The sequence below is a fragment of the Paramisgurnus dabryanus genome, chromosome 1 (genome assembly GCF_030506205.2).
Source record: "Paramisgurnus dabryanus chromosome 1, PD_genome_1.1, whole genome shotgun sequence".
NCBI lineage: Eukaryota > Metazoa > Chordata > Actinopteri > Cypriniformes > Cobitidae > Paramisgurnus > Paramisgurnus dabryanus.
In genome coordinates, this window is record NC_133337.1 from 8,715,596 (window position 1) to 8,738,319 (window position 22,724).

Here is a 22,724-nt window from a genome sequence, read left to right on the forward strand (position 1 = left end):
GTTCTGTGTAGTTCTTTGGTCATTGGTCTGCTTGATGATTGTTTCCCAGGTGTCTCCCGTTATCCCTTATTACCCAGTGTATTTAAGCCCAGTGTGTGCATTGTCTATTGTCAGTGATTGTTAAATGTAATGTTTCATGTTATGCCCTGGTCGTGTCTGCCTGGTCGTGTCTGCCTGGTCGTGTCTGCCTGGTCGTGTCTGCCTGGTCGTGTCTGCCTGGTCGTGTCTGCCTGGTCGTGTCTGCCTGGTCGTGTCTGCCTGGTCGTGTCTGCCTGGTCGTGTCTGCCTGGTCGTGTCTGCCTGGTCGTGTCTGCCTGGTCGTGTCTGCCTGGTCGTGTCTGCCTGGTCGTGTCTGCCTGGTCGTGTCTGCCTGGTCGTGTCTGCCTGGTCGTGTCTGCCTGGAAAATTAAGATTTATTTTAAGACACACAATCATTGTACTTTCATTCTAGTCTAGAGCATACCCATATTATGTCAGTTAGAAGGGAGGGATAACAAGTCCAACTGTTTTCCTTTGCCAAAATGGCTGTGCACTAGTGATGGTCGTTTTCGAAGCACTGTTTCATGAGGCTTCGAAACATTTACGAATCCTTTGTTTCGAATCAGTGGTTCGGAGCTTGTTTCAAACTGGCCAAAGTCACGTGATTTTAGCAAACGAGGCTTCGTTACGTCATAACTGTTTCGAAACGTTTCGAAAATCCGATGGTTCACCACTAGGGGGAGTTGATCACATGACCAGTGTCTAATAAGTTTAGGTGAACTCGGGTCAGTTTTATAATGAAAGTTCATAAAACATTTATCCTTCTGACTAATAACACTGCCATGTTGTCTACTTTTTGTTTATAGACAGATTTAATGACAAAAATGTGCATAATTAAAAGGGTAGTTAGTTTTATTCATTTGTTTGCCCTAAATAAAACTAAAAACACATAAAACACTTTTAACTATGTCTTAAATAAGATAAATAATTTTTAAACATATTTTAATAAAAATCTTGCTATTATTTTGTAAAAAAAAGTGTAAAATGTGTGGGCAGATCTGCTTTTACACTGTTTTGACCAGCAGGGGTCGCCAGCGTGTGTGGGTTTCGAACTGCTTCGAAAAACTGAATCAATTTTCGAAGCAATTGGTTCAATTGATTCGAAGCTTCGAAAAGCTTCGTTTCTCCCATCACTACTGTGCACAACTCTCAGTCTTTCTGTCTTGCCCAAGATGGTCATCCCGAGTTCCCTGCCCTATTTAACCTGATAGGGTAACCTCTTTCTGCGCTCTCCCTCTGCCTAGCAGCGACCTAAGGATGACAATTTTACCAACTGCAGGCCGCAGCTCTACCAACTGAGCTATCAAAGGGTTCAGCAGATGTATTTTACACAAGTGGGTAGCGTGGCGATATACCGTAAACAGGGAGCAGTTTGAAGAACAGCAAATTAACCAGAAAAACTTCTTCAAGACAGATTCGAACCAACGACCTAAGGATAACAATTCCACCAACTACAGTCCTCCGCTCTATCGAGAGAGCTATCAAAGAGTTTGGAAAAGGTAATATACACAGGTATGTGAGAGTAGCGTGATGATATAACATTAGCAGGAAGCAATTCTGAGAACAGCAAATTAGGCAGAAAAAGTTATTCGACAGGGATTCGAATCAGCAACCTAAAGATAACAATTTAACCAACCACAGTCCTTCGCTCTAGCAACTGAGCAACCGAAGGGTTCAGCAGAGGCATTTTACACAGATATGTGAGGGTAGCATGGTGATATACAGAAGACTGAGAAGTTTGAAGAACAGCAAATTAAAGTTCTCCTTCGAGACGTATTCAAACCAGCGACCTAAGGATGACAATTCCACCACCTAAAATCCACCGCTCTGCCAAACGAGCTATCTAAGGGGTCATGAGCTATAATTTACAAAGGTATGTGAGGGTAGCTTGATGATATAACATCAGCAGGAAGCAGTTTGGAGAACAGCAAATTAAGCAGAAAAACTTATTCGAGACAGATTCGAACCAGCGACCTAAGGATAACAATTCCACCAACTACAGTCCTCCGCTCTACCGAGAGAGCTATCAAAGAGTTTGGAAAAGGTAATTTACACAGGTATGTGAGAGTAGCGTGATGATATAACGTTAGCAGGAAGCAGTTCTGAGAACAGCAAATTAAGCAGAAAAAGTTATTCGACAGGGATTCGAACCAGCAACCTAAGAATGACAATTTAACCAACTACAGTCCTCCACTCTACCAACTGAGCTATCAAAGGGTTCAGCAGAGGCATTTTACACAGGTATGTGAGGGTAGCATGGTGATATACAGAATGCTGAGAAGTTTGAAGAACAGCAAATTAAAGTTCTCCTTCGAGACAGATTCGAACCAGCAACCTAAGGATGACAATTACACCACCTACAATCCTCCGCTCTGCCAAACGAGCTATCTAAGGGTTCATGAGATATAATTTACAAAGGTATGTGAGGGTAGCTTGATGATATACCGTCAGCAGGAAGCAGTTTGGAGGACAGCAAATTAAGCAGAAAAGCCTATTCGAGTTGGATTCGAACCAGCGACCTAAGGACAACAATATATACCAACTAGAGCCTACCAACAAAGATATCGAAGGGTTTGAAAGATCTAACTTACACAGGTATATGAGGGTAGTGTGGTGATATACCATTAGCAGGATGCAGTTTGAAGAACTGCAAATTAAAGAGAAATACCCCTTCGAGCCAGATTTGAACCATCAACCTAAGGATGACAATTTAACCAACTACAGTGCTCCGCTCTACCATCTGAGCTAACGAAGGGTTTGGAAGATCTAATTTAGACAGGTATGTGAGGGTAGCACAGTGATATACCGTTATCAGGAAGCAGTTTGAGAAACAGCGGTTTAAAATCGTCCTTCAAGCCGAACCATCAACCTAAGGATGACAATTTAACCAACTAAAGCCCGCCACTCTACCAACTGAGCTAACGAAGGGTTTAGAAGATCTAATTTAGACAGGTATGTGAGGGTAGCACAGTGATATACCGTTATCAGGAAGCAGTTTGAGAAACAGCGGTTTAAAATCGCCCTTCAAGCCGAATTTGAACCAGCGACCTAAGGATTAAAATTTAACCAAATACAGTCCTCCGCTCTACCAAGATGCAATTTCAAGAACAGCAAATTAAAGAGAAAAACTCCTTTGAGACGGATTTGAACCAGTGAAATAAGGATGACATTTTTACCAACTACAGTCCTACTCTGTGAACTAAGCCTTCGAAAGGTCCAAAAAATGTAATTTACACAGGTATGGGAGGGTAGTTTGGTGATATACCGTAAACAGAAGCTGGGGAACAATAGTCTGGAGGGAGGGGGGGAGAAGGAGAAAAGAAGGGGAAGAAGGGGGGAAGAAAAATGAAAAAATCGCCGGTTCGATCCCCGACTGGAACATGCAAAGCATACATGAATTAATGCAAACTATTTCAATTGCTATGAATCAAATATAGTTTAAAAACGGATACAAATAGAATTGGTAAGAATAAGAATGCTTTGTTTGCTTAACAGTAATAAAAATAAGAATATGATACTACTACTTCTACTGCTTATAATAATAATAATAATAATAATAAACCTTTATATCTAAGAAATGTTTCTGACAATCACTTCTCCCACCCTGTGGACATGTCTGCTATACAAATCTGTCCCTTTTTCTTGTAATTTTAATGGTTTGTTGCAATAACAATAATAAAAATTTGATACTACTACTGCTTATAATTATAATAAACCTTTATATCAAAGAAATGTTTTTGACACACCCTGTGAATCTGTCTGGAATATGATCATGTCCCTTTCTTTTAATTTTAATATCTGTGTGAGTTTGTAAAAAGTTTTCCAGATAGGTATGATAGAAAAAAGCCAAAGGATACTGTTGTAGAAATAAAGTTCTTTTTATTTTTATAACAAACACCTTCTCTCTCACATAAACACAACTTTATCAAAAAAGCTTTAAGCTTATTTATATGGGTTAAATGATCAAATGTGAAAAGCAAATGAACAAATTAGCTTTTCAGAGGGTGAACAAATGACCCTAACAGAGGTGTACGCAAGCAAGCACACACACATAGCATTTTAAATGAACAAATTATTATTTTTTATCTGCCCTCTTCTTCTTCATCTCCTCCCTCCATTGGTCAAGTGGCATAACAGCAGTCAGGGGACAGTAAATGTGGCCATAATACTGGCTGTGGCCAGTATCTTTGTTCCGGGGCTGGTGGCACAGACTGCACTTGTTTTTGTCCACAGTGCGGACGTAGGGCCTCCGAGCAGGTGGTGGGGAGGGAATGGGGCCAGCTGGAGCAATCTGCCGGATGACAGGAACTGGACATAAAAACACAAACGGGGCAAATGCAGGACTGGGGTTGGGAACAACAGGTAATGGAGCAGAATCAGCAGGGAGCAACTGCCTTGGTCGGAAAACCTTTGGAGGAGGGGGGTGCGGGGCTGGAACTGCAGACTTTCGCTTGTCCACTGCCTTTCCCACTGTGCTTGCAGGCAGGTGGTAGCTGTGTTGGGGACCAGGCTGTGGGGGGGCTGTAGTGGGGCGAGTCTGTCCAGGCGGGAGAGGCCTAGCAGCAATAGGAATGGGGGCTGGCAAGTTCACACCCTGAAGCAGGATGGCACATTCTTGCCTCTTTAGCCGTTTCTTGTGCCATTGATTTAAAGTTGTTTGATTCACCTGAAACAATTGCAGGGTGGTATTCTCCATCACAGTCCCATTGCCCAGGACCAGCTGCCGGATCTTGCTGTAGTCCCTCAGAATTAGAGTCCATCTTGTTACAGCATGATTTCCTATTTTTTTGGGGCTCCTGTGAATATCACACAGTTTAACAAAGATAGACTCTACCAGGCGGCAACAGTCTGGCCACTGGGCAGGGGATCCTGTTGACCCAAGGACGCAACGGGTCATGCTATCCACACCAGGTGTGAATTCAGGCTTGGTTTTTGAGCACCTGAAGCGTCCTGTTGTAAGATTCACCTGGTGCCGGGCAGCATACGCCACTCTCTGCTGGTCATATGGAAGCAGGCTTTGCCATAGGGCAATGATGGTACTGGCCTGCTGGTGGCTCAGAGTTTGACCAGATTCCATCCTAAGCCCCACCAAGTAGCTTGCAAGGTTGTCCACTCTATCTATCCCTGGTACACTGCGTTCATCCACAGCCTGGTAAAATATAAGAGTGAATTAATGTTAAAAAGATACAATATCACAGGCAGAACAACAGCACAACTAGCACAATGTACTTGTCACAAAAATTCTTACCAGTGGTTTCTCAGGGACTGGTTGCACTGCTGGGGGAGCAGTGGCTACAGAGACAGTGAGGGTGGTTGGGAGAGGAAGGACAGAGGCGTAGGTGGTTGTGGCGGATGGAGCAGAGGTGGCGTAGGTCATCATGGCGGATGGACCAGACGTGATGTAGGTGGTCGTGAAGGATGGACCAGAGGTGGTGTAGGTGGTCGTGGAGGATGGACCAGAGGCGGTGTAGGTGCTTGTGGAGGATGGCGAAGAGGTGGCGTAGGTCATTATGTCGGATGGACCAAACGTGGCGTAGGTGGTCAAGGAGGATGGACCAGAGGTGGTGTAGGTGGTCGTGGAGGATAGACCAAAGGTGGCGTAGGTGCTTGTGGAGGATGGCGCAGAGGTGGCGTAGGTCATTATGTCGGATGGACCAGACGTGGCGTAGGTGGTCATGGAGGATGGACCATAGGTGGTGTAGGTGGTCGTGGAGGATGGATCAGAGGCGGCGTAGGTGCTTTTGAGGGATGGCGCAGAGGTGGCGTAGGCCATTATGGCGGATGGACCAGACGTGGCATAGGTGGTCATGGAGGATGGAGCAGAGGTGGTCGTGGAGGATGCACCAGAGGTGGTGTAGGTGGTTGTGGAGGATGGCGCAGAGGTGGTGTAGGTGGTCGTGGAGGATGGACCAGAGGTGGTGTAGGTGGTTGTGGAGGATGGCGCAGAGGTGGTGTAGGGGGTCGTGGAGGATGGACCAGAGGTGGTGTAGGTGGTCGTGGAGGATGCACCAGAGGTGGTGTAGGTGGTTGTGGAGGATGGCGCAGAGGTGGTGTAGGTCATCATGGCGGATGGACCAGACGTGGCATAGGTGGTCATGGACGATGGCCCAGAGGTGGTGTAGGTGGTCGTGGAGGATGGACCAGAGGCGGCGTAAAACTGAAAAAATGGGAAAAACATGTTTATGGAATTTAATCTATCTTGTTAACTTTGCTTTTTATGAATCTATTTACTCTTTAGATTGTATTAATGGTATTTTGTTTGTTTCTATTTTTCTTTTTATTGCGCTATACAAATAAAGTTAAAGGGATAGTTCACTTTAAAATGAAAATTCTGTCATCATTTACTCATCCTCATGTTGTTCTAAACACAAAAGAAGATATTTTGATAAATTATGGTAAACACACAGAAGTAAGTGACCATAGACTTCCATAGTAGGAAAAAAATATTTTGGAAGTATTGTGATAAATGACTAAGAAAATATTTTGGTAAATGATGGTAAGCACACGGTTGACGGTACCCATTACATACCATCATTTTTTTATTCCTAATATGGACGTCTATGGTCGCTTACTGCTGTGTGGTTACTATCATTTCTCAAAATATCTTCTTTTGTGTTCATTAGAAAAAATAAATTCATACAGGTTAAGAACAACATGAGGATGAGTAAATGATGACAGAATTTTCGTTTTAAAGTGAACTATTCCTTTAATAGTGCTATACAAATAATACTACTTGAACTGTTATTATTAAGAATAGTTACCAGTTGTTGATTAGGTGCTGCTGTAGTGGTGTTAGCAGACCCAGTCTGGACAGAGGCAGGAGTGCTGGCAACGCTGGTCGTGGCGGGTGATGAGCCAGAGGACAGGTCCAGCGCCTCAATAGTGGGATCCAGGTTGAGGTCCAAACTGATATCTCCGAAGCCCTCATCCTCCAACTCCTCCTCTGTGCCCACATCCTCCAACATCTGATCTGTCACCTCAGAGTCAGGATCCAAATCCTGTAAGGCCTGCCCTGTTTGACGGTACAGGTAATCTATACCTATGAGTTCACCTGGGACAGACAGGAGAACACAGTTAGAAGGAAATAAAATATATATATATATAAATATATTTTTATGCAATATAAAAAGCAATTTAAAGTTGAAACTCACCAGTATAGACAGATGGTGGCTGAAAAGATGGTGCAAGCTCTCTTCCAAGTACCTTAACACTTTGGGTGTTGACAGTGCATCAGGTCCCCGGAGTAGCTTAACATGGATGGAGGTTTGCCTGCCAGAGATGCCATTTTACGGTCTTGATTCCATCTGTTCAGGCCTTCCAGGAGGTACAGCTGGAAATTCAAGCTGTTGGCACTTGTTCCTTTAGACAAGATCAATAACTTTACATTACTTTTTTGTGCTATGCTATTGAAAGCCATTCATTGTGTCACCCTTAATATTTCTGATGAATAATGATTTATACTGACCTGGAATGAACCTGTTCAGATGTAGATGAAAGGACTCCAGTGATGTGGAGCCCCTTGCACATCTGTAATTTGGCAGCACAATACCATTTTTGGTGGTGGTGCCGGTCTTTGTGTAGAGCAGCACACCTGGTTCGTCCTGAATGCACTTTACGTGCTTCTTCTGGAGTTGCCAGATGTTCTGCATCCTCTGCTGGTCCAAAAGAGGGACACCAAGAAGGTCTCGACCCTTTACCCCCATCAGCTCACTGAGGAGGTGCTCAATCATCAAGATGGTCTGCTTCTCTCCTCTTGTCCGCCTTCGGCAGTGCAGGGCCAATTTCTCCTTGGTGATCCGTTGATCCACCATATTGGCGGTGATGTTAGGGATACCTTCATGTCTCAGCTGCTCCCTCTTGGCCTGCCTCAGCAGAGACACATCCCCACTGTCCCATTCAAAAATACAGGAAGACATGCGTGCCATTAAAATGGGGTAAAGAGGATGTGCATCCTTAGTGCACCCAGCTGCCAGTCGCCGCATGAAGTGGTAGATGTCCAGCTTCACCACCAAGTCTGGCCACCCACCAAATCGCTGCTTGAGCTTGGTCTGCCCAGTGCCCTCCCGACAGCAGTCGCAGTCCACATAAAGGAGCTGAGGCGGAGCCACACCTGCATCAGTGTACCTCCGGATGAGGTCAGCTGCCATTCGGTCCAGGGCTGGACCCTCCTGAGCTCTCAGAACACTAATGAGGATTTGGCCCACCTCATTGCTGACAGATGTTAGCCACAATGCTGTCCCCTTTGCAAACCCCGACAGCTTCTTTGTGATCTGTAATTACACAGAAAAGACAGTGAGTGATGCTTTATTCACTCACTCTCAATTATTTATACAGTTATGCAGAAAATAATAGCAAAAATAATGTGAAATATAAGTAAATAAAGTGCAGAAATGTTATAAATAGTTTTTATTTCCTTATTTCAAATGTATTGAAAACATTACACATTCAATTCCAAATCAAAATATTAACAAAATGTACAAGTAAAGGGAAGCAAAGAAAATGAATAGTAAGCTGTTTAAAAAAATAGAAGTGTCAACATTTATAAACTGAAGAAATTTCTTAAGATTAAACTTCACTTTAAGCTAATGAATTACAAATATTTAGTTGCATAACCACTGTTGTTGATAACTGCTGCACATCTGTGTCAAAATAACCAATACTGCCTTTACTGTGTACTGTTGCTTGAATTCAGTACACGGGGGACCCCTGATGTTCTGTCAATAACCACTAGACCCTAAAATAACAATTGTACTCTCATCAGGCCACAAAATGTTACACTATTTTTCTTTGGGCAAGGGCTGATGTGATTCTGCAGATGTCTTTATTTTAACACTGATATTTTACAAGAGCTTATTGCAAACTTTGCATCATAACTTTGCTCCATTTCTTTATACGCATTACGCAAGGATGGAATGGTCAATTTTACTTCGAAATTCAGCAGCAGATGTATTTTATAACAATGGGTGAAACATTTGCGGGAACAAAATAATTTCCAATGCAGAAATATTACTACGAATAACGAATAACAGTGGTTTATCAGGTTACTGATGTTGCACTTCTATTTTTTTGTACATAATATTTTATGGAACATTATTTACGTATTTTAGGTCAGTGCTACTACTAATGGTGTATTTGCAATTCTTTTTATTGAAATGTAAAAAGTAGTTACCTTTTTGGTGGAGTCCATCTTCAGGATGCATCCATATGTGGACGTTATGCTGGCTTTAATGTGGTCAATCCTGCACAAGATATCTCGCCCATAAACAGCCAGCATCCACCTGTGGGAGGGGATAGTTTCAGGCTCAGGTGGCTCCTGAAATCTCACAGGGAGCAGGCTTGGCTGGGAGGTGAAGTCTGAGCAGGCACCAAAGTATCGGCAAAGACGCTTCAGCCACTCTTCGCTGTGGTTCTCCCGCAGCTGCCTCACTAAGCGAGAAGGGCTGTTGCCCAGGGCCCTCTCCCTGAGGAACCTTATGACCCGCATGTCACAGGCATACCTGAATGAAACAAAGTGAAAGAGAGACAGAAAGACACAAACATTAAAACCAGCTCATCTCAATTGTGTTTTAAATGATAAACAGTTGTTACACAAGCTAAATAATCTCAGTATACTCACTTTCGAGTTAGGATCAGCCTAAATTCCAATCTGTGAGCTAAGTCCAGCTGGTCCAAGATGGCCTTGCTGGTGGAAATAAAGGCCGCTTTGCACCCACTGCACCAGAGAGTCTCTGTGATCATTAGATAAAAGCGGTCCACATCCAGAACCTGGCGGGCTCTCTTGTGTGCCCCATAGCCTGTGAGCTGTCTCCCACACACAGGACAGGACAGCCTGACCTTCCAGAGGTGGTATGGCATCCAGAGTAGAAGCCTGTGTGTAAAGAAACGCTCTGGAGCGGGGCCTTGGTGATAGATCAGAGCTGGCTCTGGTGGATCATACCACAGCTTCAGGTCGGTACGAAGCCGATGTTGCTTCCACAAAGCTGCTGAAATCCACTTCTGATCCTGTAGTGGTATGGTTTTCATCAACTTTGTGGGAAGCCATCCAGACTCTGAACCTGGAGCGGTCACCCTATCCTCGGCAGGTTGGACAGAGGATCCAGCCACAAATGGAGCAGCAGAGGAAACACAGGTGGAGCTGATCACAGGGGTGAGAGGAGCAGAGGACGTCCCAGAAGAGGCAGCGGCTGATACTTCCTATTGTAATAAAAAAAGGACAAACACATAGACATGATTACAAGCCACTTATGAGGAATGTAGCATATTTATGTGATCCAATAATTTTAGTGTGAAGAAAACGATTAAATTAAAGAGTTTCTCACAACTCTGGAAGCAGCTCCTGGACCACAGGAAGAAGAGGTTGCTTCAGACACAGAAGAAGGAGGAAGAGACAGGGGGGAGACGGTCTGAATATACAGCCTGGGACTGCGAGCAGGAGATGGTGTCCTAGGTGCAGGGCTGGGCAATGCAGAAGTGCTAATAGGCTGCAAGATTAAGAGATGGCAGTTTACAATTTTGAATGAAATAATCTATCATTATCAGGTATTGCAGTAACGATGATTAGATAAACTCTGCATATCTTTATGGAATGAAATGTCTTTTTTTTACTATACCTTGGTTGCATGCGTCCTTGCAACACCTAGATTTGGCTTTAAAGCTGCACCATGGACACCACCAAACCGCGGCTTTGTAAACTGACAAAAAGAAATTAGTAACATTATGTGAAGCATACACAGTGATAAAATGCTTTAACATATGATAACATAAATATCTGCAAAGGCATGCATTTACCGATGCCAAAGTTAAAGTAGGCTTTCCAGATGTTGTTTCTGACTGCCCTGGTGTTACAGGTGGTGACGTGGATGGTGTGGATGACACAGGGGCCAAACTGGAAGGCTACAGTTTCACAGAAAAGGAAATTAAATTCAAAAATAAACAAAACACCATCAACACATCACAGTTTTATGAAACACTTCTTATACCTTTTTTGTATGGAAACCACAGTCACATGTCTGTGTCCCCCCAAACAGAGACATTTGCCCCCTGTGTTGCAGTGGACACTTCTCAATCTGTAACATATGACAGTGAATCATAACTACCTCTTCCCTTTAAATATGACATTCTTTCTTGTGTTTATATACATGTCCAACTTTACCTTTTGATACAGGTCATGCCATTTCTTCTGCCGTGGTGCCGGTCTGTTTCCCGCCTCAGAAGGCCAGACCCCTGGGTGGCAAATCTGCGCAGGCGGGCCATCCATTCACCCTCACTCATAGCCCTGTGCTTCTTGTGCTTGGAAGCCATCTTCCAATAAAAGATAGCGTGTGGCAAAATACAAAGTTTATGACTATTCAATAAAACTGAGTAGTTAATCAATTTCATAATTTTTTTTCAAATAGCATATATTTATCTCAGTGTTTTATTACAAGGTTATAGTTTGATATTTGGGAGGAAGGGATAATGTGGTGGTGTGTGGGTAAAATAATGCCATAACTCAAAAAATCCTGATTATTGCATACCATTTCAATTACATAGGCTTACCCTTATGAAAATTAACCATGGTTTAACTACAGTTAAAACCATGGTAACCACAAAATAACCATGGTTTTGACAATCATGGTTTTCCAAAACCATAGTTAAACCATGGTTAGTGTAATAAAACCATGGTTTTGCTGATTGTAATAAATACACCAAAAAAACATGATTACTACACTTTCACCACAATAAAACCATGGTTAATTTTCACACCCCTTACGAAAATTAACCATGGTTTTACTACAGCTAAAACCAAGAAGCCATGGTTACTGTAGTAAAACCATGGTAACCACAAATAACCATGGTTTTCACAATCATGGTTTTCCAAAACCATGGTTTTGCTGATAGTAATCAATACACACAAAAGTAAACATGGTTACTACACTTTTACCACAATAAAACCTAACGTTAGGTTAATTTTCATAAGGAACAATTAGCCTAACTTACATAATGTTTACTATCGATTAGCCCAGTAAACAAGCCCATAATATTACGTTATAAAACGTCAGCTATTTTTAGCCAACTTAATGTACGCATATCAACGTAATAACGTGAATTATACACGATAGTAATTATATCGATATAAACATGTAAAACTGTAAAAGTAATGAAACTGGCCGCTACTTGATCTCTAAGTTACATAAATAAGACTTTTTTCTGTGTAACTTACACGTAATACGTTAGCTAATTAGCCAATTAACTAAATATAACACACAAAAAAACTAAATATAACACCATTACTGGCTTCTTACCTCTAGGTAGAAACGTGAAATTCAAAGTAAATCCGGGACAACTTTCTTTCTAAACCGCTGGAAACCGCTGGCGATGCTCCGCCAGGTAGATGGAAACAATGTAGTGATTGGTTGTCAACAAAGGCAAGGAGACGACGATTTCGGAAATTGACTTTATTGATTGGCTGTAAACTGTGAGGTAAAGATACACATACTGATACGTGATTGATGCATATACGAATAAAAAAGTTGAAAATGGATGATAGTGACTGGCTGTCAACAGAGGTAATGATGGGATTAGGCTTTATTGATTGGCTGTGACAAAGTTGAAAAGATGCTAACAGTGATATGTGATTGGATGGCAATAGACAGTCTCTCGTTCTCCCGGCACCGCTATCGAAGGGTTTGGAAAGGCTAATTTACACAGGGATGTGAGGGTACTGTGGTGATATACCATTAGCATGAAGCAGTTTGAGGAACAGCAAAGTCAAGAGAAAAACTCCTTCAAGCCGGATTTGAACCAGCGACCTAAGGATGACAATTTAACCAACTACAGTCCTCCGCTCTACCAACTGAGCTATCGAAGGGTTGCAGTGATGTAAATTACACAGGTATGTGAGGGTAGTGTGGTGACATACCATTAGAAGGATGCAGTTTAAAGAACAGCAAATTAAGGGAAAAAACTCCTTTGAGCCGGATTTGAACCAGCGACCAAAGGATGACAATTTAAACAACTACAGTCCTACTCTCTACAAACTGAGCTATCAAATGGTTGTAATGGTGTAATTCACACAAGTATGTGAAGGTAGTGTGGTGATATACCGTAAACAGGAAGCAGTTTGAAGAACACTAGATTTAAATACTCCGTCGAGCCGGATTTTAATCAGCGACCTAACAAAGACAACTTAACCAACTACAGCCCTCCGCTCTACCAACTCAGCTATCGAAGGGTACGATATAATTTACACAGGTATGTGAGGGTATTGTGGTGATATACCATTACCAGGAAACAGTTTGAAGAAAAGCAAAGTGAAAAAGTCCTTCAAGCTGGATTTGAATCAGCAACCTAAGGATGACAATTTAACCAACTACAGTCCTCCGCTCTACCAACTGAGCTATCGAAGGGTTTGGAAAGGCTAATTTACACAGGGATGTGAGGGTATTGTGGTGATATACCATTACCAGGAAACAGTTTGCAGAAAAGCAAAGTAAAGAGAAAAACTCCTTCAAGCCGGATTTGAACCAGCGACCTAAGGATGACAATTTAACCAGCTACAGTCCTCCGCTCTACCAACTGAGCTATCGAAGGGTTTGGAAAGGCTAATGTACACAGGGATGTGAGGGTATTGTGGTGATATACCATTACCAGGAAACAGTTTGCAGAAAAGCAAAGTAAAGAGAAAAACTCCTTCAAGCCGGATTTGAACCAGCGACCTAAGGATGACAATTTAACCAGCTACAGTCCTCCGCTCTACCAACTGAGCTATCGACGGGTTTGGAAGGGCTAATTTACACAGGGATGTGACGGGATTGTGGTGATATACCATTGGCAGGAAACAGTTTGAAGAAAAGCAAAGTGAAAAACTCCTTCGAGCCGGATTTGAACCAGCGACCTAAGGATGACAATTTAACCAACTACAGTCCTCCGCTCTACCAACTGAGCTATCGAAGGTTTGGAAAGGGCTAATTTACACAGGAATGTGAGGGTACTGTGGTGATATACCATTACCAGGAAGCAGTTTGAGGAACAGCAAAGTCAAAAGAAAAACTCCTTCGAGCCGGATTTGAACCAGCGACCTGAGGATGACAATTTAACCAGCTACAGTCCTCCACTCTACCAACTGAGCTATCGAAGGGTTGTAATGGTGTAATTCACACAGGTATGTGACGGTAGTGTGGTGATATACCGTAAACAGGAAGCAGTTTGAAGAACACTAGATTTAAATACTCCGTCGAGCCGGATTTTAATCAGCGACCTAACGAAGACAACTTAACCAACTACAGCCCTCCGCTCTACCAACTCAGCTATCGAAGGGCTCGGAAAATATAATTTACACAGGTATGTGAGGGTAGCACAGTGATATACAGTTAAAGGGAAGCAGTTTGAGATACAGCGGATTAGAATCGTCCTTCGAGCCGGATTTGAACCAGCGACCTAAGGATAACAATTTAACCAACTACAGTCCTCCGCTCTACCAACTGAGCTATCGAAGGGTTTGGAAAGGCTAATTTACACAGGTATGTGAGGGTATTGTGGTGATATACCATTACCAGGAAACAGTTTGAAGAAAAGCAAAGTGAAAAACTCCTTCAAGCTGGATTTGAATCAGCAACCTAAGGATGACAATTTAACCAACTACAGTCCTCCGCTCTACCAACTGAGCTATCGAAGGGTTTGGAAAGGCTAATTTACACAGGCATGTGAGGGTATTGTGGTGATATACCATTAGAAGGATGCAGTTTGAAGAACAGCAAATTAAGGGAAAAAACTCCTTCGAGCCGGATTTGAACCAGCGACCTAAGGATAACAATTTAACCAACTACAGTCCTCCGCTCTACCATCTGAGCTATCGAAGGGTTGCAGTGATGTAATTTACACAGGTATGTGAGGGTAGTGTGGTGACATACCATTAGCAGGATGCAGTTTGAAGAACAGCAAATTAAGGAAAAAAACTTCTTTGAGCAGGATTCGAACCAGCGACCAAAGGATGACAATTTAAACAACTACAGTCCTACTCTCTACAAACTGAGCTATCAAAGGGTTGTAATGGTGTAATTCACACAGGTATGTGACGGTAGTGTGGTGATATACCGTAAACAGGAAGCAGTTTGAAGAACACTAGATTTAAATACTCCGTCGAGCCGGATTTAATCAGCGACCTAACGAAGACAACTTAACCAACTACAGCCCTCTGCTCTACCAACTCAGCTATCGAAGGGTACGATATAATTTACACAGGTATGTAAGGGTATTGTGGTGATATACCATTACCAGGAAACAGTTTGAAGAAAAGCAAAGTGAAAAAGTCCTTCAAGCTGGATTTGAATCAGCAACCTAAGGATGACAATTTAACCAACTACAGTCCTCCGCTCTACCAACTGAGCTATCGAAGGGTTTGGAAAGGCTAATTTACACAGGGATGTGAGGGTATTGTGGTGATATACCATTACCAGGAAACAGTTTGCAGAAAAGCAAAGTAAAGAGAAAAACTCCTTCAAGCCGGATTTGAACCAGCGACCTAAGGATGACAATTTAACCAGCTACAGTCCTCCGCTCTACCAACTGAGCTATCGAAGGGTTTGGAAAGGCTAATGTACACAGGGATGTGAGGGTATTGTGGTGATATACCATTACCAGGAAACAGTTTGCAGAAAAGCAAAGTAAAGAGAAAAACTCCTTCAAGCCGGATTTGAACCAGCGACCTAAGGATGACAATTTAACCAGCTACAGTCCTCCGCTCTACCAACTGAGCTATCGACGGGTTTGGAAGGGCTAATTTACACAGGGATGTGACGGGATTGTGGTGATATACCATTGGCAGGAAACAGTTTGAAGAAAAGCAAAGTGAAAAACTCCTTCGAGCCGGATTTGAACCAGCGACCTAAGGATGACAATTTAACCAACTACAGTCCTCCGCTCTACCAACTGAGCTATCGAAGGTTTGGAAAGGGCTAATTTACACAGGAATGTGAGGGTACTGTGGTGATATACCATTAGCAGGAAGCAGTTTGAGGAACAGCAAAGTCAAAAGAAAAACTCCTTCGAGCCGGATTTGAACCAGCGACCTGAGGATGACAATTTAACCAACTACATTCCTCCACTCTACCAACTGAGCTATCGAAGGGTTGTAATGGTGTAATTCAAACAGGTATGTGACGGTAGTGTGGTGATATACCGTAAACAGGAAGCAGTTTGAAGAACACTAGATTTAAATACTCCGTCGAGCCGGATTTTAATCAGCGAACTAACGAAGACAACTTAACCAACTACAGCCCTCCGCTCTACCAACTCAGCTATCGAAGGGCTCGGAAAATATAATTTACACAGGTATGTGAGGGTAGCACAGTGATATACAGTTAAAGGGAAGCAGTTTGAGATACAGCGGATTAGAATCGTCCTTCGAGCCGGATTTGAACCAGCGACCTAAGGATAACAATTTAACCAACTACAGTCCTCCGCTCTACCAACTGAGCTATCGAAGGGTTTGGAAAGGCTAATTTACACAGGTATGTGAGGGTATTGTGGTGATATACCATTACCAGGAAACAGTTTGAAGAAAAGCAAAGTGAAAAACTCCTTCAAGCTGGATTTGAATCAGCAACCTAAGGATGACAATTTAACCAACTACAGTCCTCCGCTCTACCAACTGAGCTATCGAAGGGTTTGGAAAGGCTAATTTACACAGGCATGTGAGGGTATTGTGGTGATATACCATTAGAAGGATGCAGTTTGAAGAACAGCAAATTAAGGGAAAAAACTCCTTCGAGCCGGATTTGAACCAGCGACCTAAGGATAACAATTTAACCAACTACAGTCCTCCGCTCTACCATCTGAGCTATCGAAGGGTTGCAGTGATGTAATTTACACAGGTATGTGAGGGTAGTGTGGTGACATACCATTAGCAGGATGCAGTTTGAAGAACAGCAAATTAAGGAAAAAAACTTCTTTGAGCAGGATTCGAACCAGCGACCAAAGGATGACAATTTAAACAACTACAGTCCTACTCTCTACAAACTGAGCTATCAAAGGGTTGTAATGGTGTAATTCACACAGGTATGTGACGGTAGTGTGGTGATATACACTGTAAAAAATTGACTGTAGAATTTACAGGATTTAGCTGGCAAAAAAGTTGCCAGTAAAGTTCTGTAAAAATGTTATTAATTGCTGTAAAATGGACTGCTGCATTATGCTGTAAAGCAATTTACAGTTAATTGTTGTTTGTAAAATACAATACTTTGTTGTTTTTTTTTACAGTAATATAGATTTAAACTTGTATTGTGAATTACAGTACTTTTTTGTAATTCCAATAAATTACAGTACTTAGTTGGCAACTAGAGTTGCCAATAAAATCCTGTAAAATCCGCAAATCCCAAGATGATACTGTAATAGTTTTACATTAAAATGCTGTAAAGAATTTTTACTACATTATACTGTAATATATTTACCAATATATTTCTTTAAATACATGACAATGAAAACTAAATGAAATGTAATTTACAGAATAATGCAACGAAAGTCAAAGCTGCTTCAATAACAACATTTATTAAAACTGACAGCAGTTTCTGTACTTTCAAACAATCAAACATATGCTGTTGTTTCAGCAAATCTTCCACTCAATCCTGAATATTCAATATAAAACAATGGCATCTATAAAACTTTTAAACACAGTTTGTGTTACATTTAAGATAGTGTTAAATCTGTGCTGGAACATAACATAACCTGTATGTCAAAAACACAATTCTTTATTCACAGAACTGGCCTATTTAAAACATGTTTTGGTCTTAATACATGAACAACTTCTTCACATTGGCGATTTATATTCTCTGCAATAATATTGGAATTGTTGCGTTTCAACGATGTGCAATTTGACATTATTGTCAAGTATAATGCGGAAAAAAATAAACATCTACAGAGAGTGCCCACATAACGTTACATTATGTGATAAATCCAGTAAGAAAAAATATAACTAAAAATGTGAAGAAGTAAGTATTAAAAGTCTTAAAGCATATTTAGACAGCATATTTCCGGGTTTTTTTACCAACAAAAATAATTCCATTTGATTCTCTGAGGAACACGAATGGTCTCTTTTAATTAACTTGTCCATTCTCTAAAGTAAGAACATTGTAACCATATTTATCTATAAAAACAACATATACACAAGGAAAGTCACCAGTAAGAACCAGTAAGGTCTAAATACATGAACAAGAACTTACATGCGTAACCATTCAAAGTCCATTAATTTTCTGAGAAGAGTAGACACATGAGGGTTTACGGTGTTGTTTCTCTTCTCAGAGGCTTTTCCACTTTTTCTGCCTCCAACCTTTGTTGTGGCTGTCTTGGTTCCAGTGGTAGGGTTGATTCCAACAAAACATCTGCACAAAGAACAAGCAAAAATGTATTTTAGAATATACATGTACATATATGTACATTTACATACAAATGTACATATTAACAATTAAATATCATATGGTAGCATGTGCACTTTCCTGATATATATAAAATGGTAAATATGTTGTAAATACATAAGAGTTAATGAGTGGTACTTACCTTGGAGTATGAATAGGGCAATTAAAAAGACCATAACTGTACATACCAATGATTTATATATATTACATCATCATAATACCTTACATCTTTGTCATTTTTGACAGTTCATGAGAAGAAAATTATGTGTATGTTGACAATACCAAGTTTGGACATATGCGCTGTAAGTACTACACATCTGTATAACATTTGTAAGAACAGTACTGTTTGCTGTTAGTTATTACAAGTACACCTTAAGGGTCTGTCATTATAGCACTTAACTCACGCCTGTAAGTAGGGGTGTGCGATTTACAACCTGATCTCACAAAAATTTTTGTGAAACTGACACGGTAAAGAAATGTGTAACACGGGCACGTAAAATGGTGGAAATACGTGACAATGCCACGCAAAACTGAGCAAAATAATCTGTGACTATTTTACGTATTTTGTTAGATCAGGCTGTCGATTTATATTCTCTGCGATAATATTGGAAATGTTGTTTCAACGATGTGCAATTTGACATTATTTACAAGTATAATGTGTGAAATAAAAAACATCTACAGAGTGCCCACATAACGTGATAAATCCAGTAAGAAAAAATATAACTAAAAATGTGAAGAAGTTAGTATTAAAAGGCTTACATTTTAGAAAGCATATTTCCTGTTTTTTTTACCAAAAAAAATTATTCCAAACGCAGCCACAGCACTGTTTTGATTCTCCGAGGAACATGAATGGTCTCTTTTAATTAACCTGTCCATACTCTAAAGTAAGAACATTGTTACCATATTTATCTATAAATACAACATATACACCAGGAAAGTACACATATTTTAAAACAGCAGTTGTCAACCTTTTCTCTTTTCAACCTAATGTCCACAACAATATCAAAAGGCTTATTTGTACCAAATAAATTACACTAGAGCTTGGCATCTCTACACAATGTAAATTTGTTACAAGAACATCCAAACAATAAGAAATCTTTTGAATTTTTGATTGTTTTAGCTTATCATGCTTGTTTTGTCGTATTTTGAATAACTGTCATTTAAAAGTCTTAAGGCCTACTTGGAAATACGTTGAGGGTCCCATCCCCCTGGTTGAGAAACACTGCTATAAAACAAATAGCTACATATTTGAATATAATTACCTTTGAACAAATTCAAGTGTGGATGATGCCTCCTCCTGGTAAACCAGGTTAAAGTTGTAGTATGCTGCAAACAAGGCTGCAAATCCAGCCACAAGGTTTGGGTGTGGATTCACAACCACCTGACCTTCAATACTCAGCATCCACTGAGTTGCAGTGAGGATTTCACCTAAAAAGAAATATTGAAAATAAGAAATATAAAATGTAAGAGAAAATACAACAGTCAACATTTACTGAACAATTACAGAAGAGTTCAAAACATGGTTCACTACCTAGGACGATCAGTCTTGGTGAGTCTGGAAGAGTGAAACTATTTTCAACATCAGCTTCTGTTGCCGCTACCTAAAAGTAATAACATGAGAGAAAAACATGATGTGAAACATTATATGAATTTACATATATGAGATCAAGTTTTTAATAATAAAGCACTATATATGGCTTACATCAGCCTGAAGAATGAGTGCTTCAGGTTTCTCTTTGAAATGGGACAGAAGTAGAAGGATCACGCATGGGATGATACAAGATGCTCCACTATCATCAAACTTGACAAGTATGCGCTGGATCTCATTTGCATTACACCCTGCTTGCTTTTGTTGGAAGAACTGAATGATCATCTTTCCCTTCTCTTCCATGGAGTTTTCAAGTTTTTCCAGAATGCTTATGTTTGTGAGGGATTTAAAGTGGCTATAAAGTTCTTTGGGTGTAAAAAGGTATGGCCAGTCATTTTTCAACTCAGCAAAGGATGGTGGTGGACAGGCATTGATTGATTTTCTTTGGAGATAGTATGTTGCTTCCATTAACTGACTGAGATGTCTTCTCTCTGCTCCAGCTGGTCCCTCAGTACTATAGAGGTCTTTCATTTCTTTTTGTTTATCTTTGAGACTCTCCTCAGTTTCTTCTACAGGACACTCAGGCTGCCATCTCACACAACCGTACTGGTCAGCAGGTCCTGGAGCAATGTGTTCCACTGGTGAATTTGAGGTAATTTTCTGTGTCCTGCGTCTTGACAGTGAGCAGCCACGATTAACATGCTCTACTCGTGTTTTAATTTGAGTCAACAGAGATCCATAACCAGTGCCAATCTTTGTGCCATCTCGCAGGACATCAGCAAAGCATTCCGGATATTGTCTAACTATCTTCTTAGCCACAATCAGGCACTGTGATTTCGATGGATTTAACTCTGTCAGTCTCATCTCATCCACAATTATTCTAACCATTTCTCTGCGATCCTTTGCTGTAGGGCGTTTTCTCAGTGCAATGGCTGTTTTAATATCAGAAGACATCCTATTCCAGGGAACTTCAAAGTTTTCCGGCCATACAGATAAATCCACAGTTGTACTGGAACTGTCTGTGCTGGACACACTTGGTGTGCTTGATGAGCTAGACTTTGATAAGAAGACCTCCGTTGTGGTATCAGAAAGCAGGTTTGGGGTTTCTCGAGATGTTGCTTTGACACAACTTGTTTGATCTGAAAAATAAAGTCAGCCTGTAAATCCTAATATAGCTCAGCATATATCTCATTCATTTCTCTATGGTTGTCTTAAATTCAAGAGAGTGTTCTTAGAACATAAAGATATTTTGATAATTGTACTATGTTAAGCGAGGATAATCCTTAATTTGAGTTCCCTGTACAGGGAAGCATTGAAGCATATTCAAATGTTATATATGATCATGCCAATAAAACTACTGATATCAATATTTACAGTGTGCAAAGAATTCTGTTTTTAATCTGACTTCAAAAATAAACCGATTATATTACTTGAGACAGTGGTTCTCAATCCTGTTCCTGGGGGACCCTGCTCTGCATATTCTGTATCTTCCTTACCTGACACATCTGACTCTTGATTATCAGCTTGTTAGAGGAGAGCTTCATTAACTGAGCTAAGTGTGTCAGATACAGCAGACATACAAAATGAGCAGAACAGGGGTGCCCCAGGAACAGGATTGAGAAGCACTGCTCTAAAAAACAGGGATTAAACCCCACCAGTGTATGCAATATTTTTATGGTGCCTTTAAGTATTGGTCCACATTAACAGTGTAAGAAAAATCCCAGAAAATTGTGTTTCACAAAAGCCATACCTCCTGCATTCCATGCACTGAGGAGTCGACGGCACTGTATTGGTGTGATGTGATCAGGGAGATCCTGCTCTTTAATGAACTGCAGGTCAGATTTGGATTCAACTCCTATGCTTGCCAAAGTGTTCAAGAGAGAAGAAAGTTTATCATCTGGTAGCCCAGGTAGGACAGCCAACACAGCATCTCGTACTTCCTCCCCTAATGATGACATGGTTCTACAAATCTGGGAAAGAGTGATGAAAAGTAATCACTGGTAAGCCATTCATCTTGTACTGCACTAATGGATAATAGTCAAGGAGATTCTCTTGTTTTACACAAATGTAGTTTGACTCTTGATCAGTCTCTGTAAGACAATGGATGCCCATATCAACTAGCTCCACAGCCTGCTGCATTCTCACAACAAAGTAGATAGACTCATTGGAGTGAATCAAAATCAGTTTAATTTCACCCATGTGTAGACCCTCTTCATCATGTTTTAGTACAACGTACATGTTTTTTCTGTACTTTGTGCCTTTGTAAATGACTTCATTTGCAGCTACAGTGGAGCTATGAGTGAAACTAAATGCTGCAGTTGCTGCCTTTATGCTCTCATTGTAGTCACCAATATGGAAATCATTTCCTCTTTCCACTTGAACTACAGGTGGAAAGAGAGTCCCGGCACTTAAGTATGACTGTAAGAGCTGATGTCTCTCTGCCAAAGTAGAACACAGGTTTTTAAAGTTGTGCAATTTTCGTGCACACTGTTTGAAATAAGTGTGTTTACTTTCAAATCTGAGAGTCCAGAGACGTATAAGAGGTCCAAATTTGATTATAAGCTCTGGATAGTGACAGAGATAGTGATGTTTGGGTTTAAGGGAGAACTCTGGAAATATCTCCACTCTAGACTGGATGTATTCTTCAATGAGGACACCTAAATAAGCGACCTGATCAGCAGTAATGGCTGGAGAACACACATACACAA

The 22,724-nt window shown here is 41.0% G+C and overlaps 3 protein-coding genes and 7 non-coding genes across 10 annotated transcripts; all 10 read right to left on the bottom strand.

Annotated features, from left to right (window-relative positions):
* Nucleotides 1-4,061: 4,061 nt before the first annotated feature.
* Nucleotides 4,062-7,255, bottom strand: LOC135747143 (uncharacterized). Its single transcript, XM_065265823.2, has 4 exons — nt 7,191-7,255; nt 6,801-7,090; nt 5,288-6,196; nt 4,062-5,188 (listed from the first exon to the last, which is right to left on the bottom strand). Exons 2-4 carry the CDS (start codon nt 7,002-7,004, stop codon nt 4,115-4,117), a joined length of 2,187 nt encoding a protein of 728 aa, XP_065121895.1. The 5' UTR covers nt 7,005-7,090; nt 7,191-7,255; the 3' UTR covers nt 4,062-4,114.
* A 627-nt stretch (nt 7,256-7,882) lies between these two features.
* Nucleotides 7,883-11,296, bottom strand: LOC135747059 (uncharacterized). The gene is made up of 9 exons (XM_065265720.1): nt 11,192-11,296; nt 11,019-11,105; nt 10,828-10,932; nt 10,650-10,730; nt 10,359-10,520; nt 9,656-10,233; nt 9,209-9,536; nt 8,002-8,309; nt 7,883-7,901 (listed from the first exon to the last, which is right to left on the bottom strand). The coding sequence occupies exons 1-9, from the start codon at nt 11,294-11,296 to the stop codon at nt 7,883-7,885; spliced, it is 1,773 nt and encodes a 590-aa protein (XP_065121792.1).
* A 1,506-nt stretch (nt 11,297-12,802) lies between these two features.
* Nucleotides 12,803-12,889, bottom strand: trnay-gua (transfer RNA tyrosine (anticodon GUA)). Its single transcript is given in 2 exon segments — nt 12,803-12,838; nt 12,853-12,889. It is a non-coding gene; the product is annotated as a tRNA-Tyr (tRNA).
* Nucleotides 12,890-13,524: 635 nt separating this feature from the next.
* trnay-gua (transfer RNA tyrosine (anticodon GUA)) lies at nt 13,525-13,611 on the bottom strand. Its single transcript is given in 2 exon segments — nt 13,525-13,560; nt 13,575-13,611. It is a non-coding gene; the product is annotated as a tRNA-Tyr (tRNA).
* Nucleotides 13,612-13,887: 276 nt separating this feature from the next.
* Nucleotides 13,888-13,974, bottom strand: trnay-gua (transfer RNA tyrosine (anticodon GUA)). Its single transcript is given in 2 exon segments — nt 13,888-13,923; nt 13,938-13,974. It is a non-coding gene; the product is annotated as a tRNA-Tyr (tRNA).
* A 455-nt stretch (nt 13,975-14,429) lies between these two features.
* On the bottom strand, nt 14,430-14,516 carry trnay-gua (transfer RNA tyrosine (anticodon GUA)). Its single transcript is given in 2 exon segments — nt 14,430-14,465; nt 14,480-14,516. It is a non-coding gene; the product is annotated as a tRNA-Tyr (tRNA).
* Nucleotides 14,517-15,513: 997 nt separating this feature from the next.
* trnay-gua (transfer RNA tyrosine (anticodon GUA)) lies at nt 15,514-15,600 on the bottom strand. Its single transcript is given in 2 exon segments — nt 15,514-15,549; nt 15,564-15,600. It is a non-coding gene; the product is annotated as a tRNA-Tyr (tRNA).
* A 276-nt stretch (nt 15,601-15,876) lies between these two features.
* trnay-gua (transfer RNA tyrosine (anticodon GUA)) lies at nt 15,877-15,963 on the bottom strand. Its single transcript is given in 2 exon segments — nt 15,877-15,912; nt 15,927-15,963. It is a non-coding gene; the product is annotated as a tRNA-Tyr (tRNA).
* Nucleotides 15,964-16,418: 455 nt separating this feature from the next.
* trnay-gua (transfer RNA tyrosine (anticodon GUA)) lies at nt 16,419-16,505 on the bottom strand. Its single transcript is given in 2 exon segments — nt 16,419-16,454; nt 16,469-16,505. It is a non-coding gene; the product is annotated as a tRNA-Tyr (tRNA).
* Nucleotides 16,506-18,232: 1,727 nt separating this feature from the next.
* LOC135747058 (uncharacterized) lies at nt 18,233-21,974 on the bottom strand. Its single transcript, XM_065265719.1, has 5 exons — nt 21,767-21,974; nt 20,131-21,155; nt 19,960-20,029; nt 19,691-19,856; nt 18,233-18,395 (listed from the first exon to the last, which is right to left on the bottom strand). The coding sequence occupies exons 1-5, from the start codon at nt 21,972-21,974 to the stop codon at nt 18,233-18,235; spliced, it is 1,632 nt and encodes a 543-aa protein (XP_065121791.1).
* Nucleotides 21,975-22,724: the final 750 nt, after the last annotated feature.

Bases quoted from the DNA above. Each gene is read 5' to 3' on its own strand.
- LOC135747059 (XM_065265720.1), bottom strand. From the start codon at position 11,296: ATGGATGGCCCGCCTGCGCAGATTTGCCACCCAGGGGTCTGGCCTTCT. The intron at 11,106-11,191 runs GTAAAGTTGGAC...CATATGTTACAG, and splicing joins GGCATGACCTGTATCAAAAG to ATTGAGAAGTGTCCACTGCA. The intron at 9,537-9,655 runs GTGAGTATACTG...TGTTTCATTCAG, and splicing joins AGGCTGATCCTAACTCGAAA to GTATGCCTGTGACATGCGGG.
- LOC135747143 (XM_065265823.2), bottom strand. From the start codon at position 7,004: ATGTTGGAGGATGTGGGCACAGAGGAGGAGTTGGAGGATGAGGGCTTC. The intron at 6,197-6,800 runs GTAACTATTCTT...CCATTTTTTCAG, and splicing joins CAGCACCTAATCAACAACTG to TTTTACGCCGCCTCTGGTCC. The intron at 5,189-5,287 runs GTAAGAATTTTT...ATATTTTACCAG, and splicing joins CAGTCCCTGAGAAACCACTG to GCTGTGGATGAACGCAGTGT.
- LOC135747058 (XM_065265719.1), bottom strand. From the start codon at position 21,974: ATGTCATCATTAGGGGAGGAAGTACGAGATGCTGTGTTGGCTGTCCTA. The intron at 20,030-20,130 runs GTAAGCCATATA...TATTACTTTTAG, and splicing joins CACTCATTCTTCAGGCTGAT to GTAGCGGCAACAGAAGCTGA. The intron at 18,396-19,690 runs GTAATTATATTC...TTCTTTGTGCAG, and splicing joins ACACTTGAATTTGTTCAAAG to ATGTTTTGTTGGAATCAACC.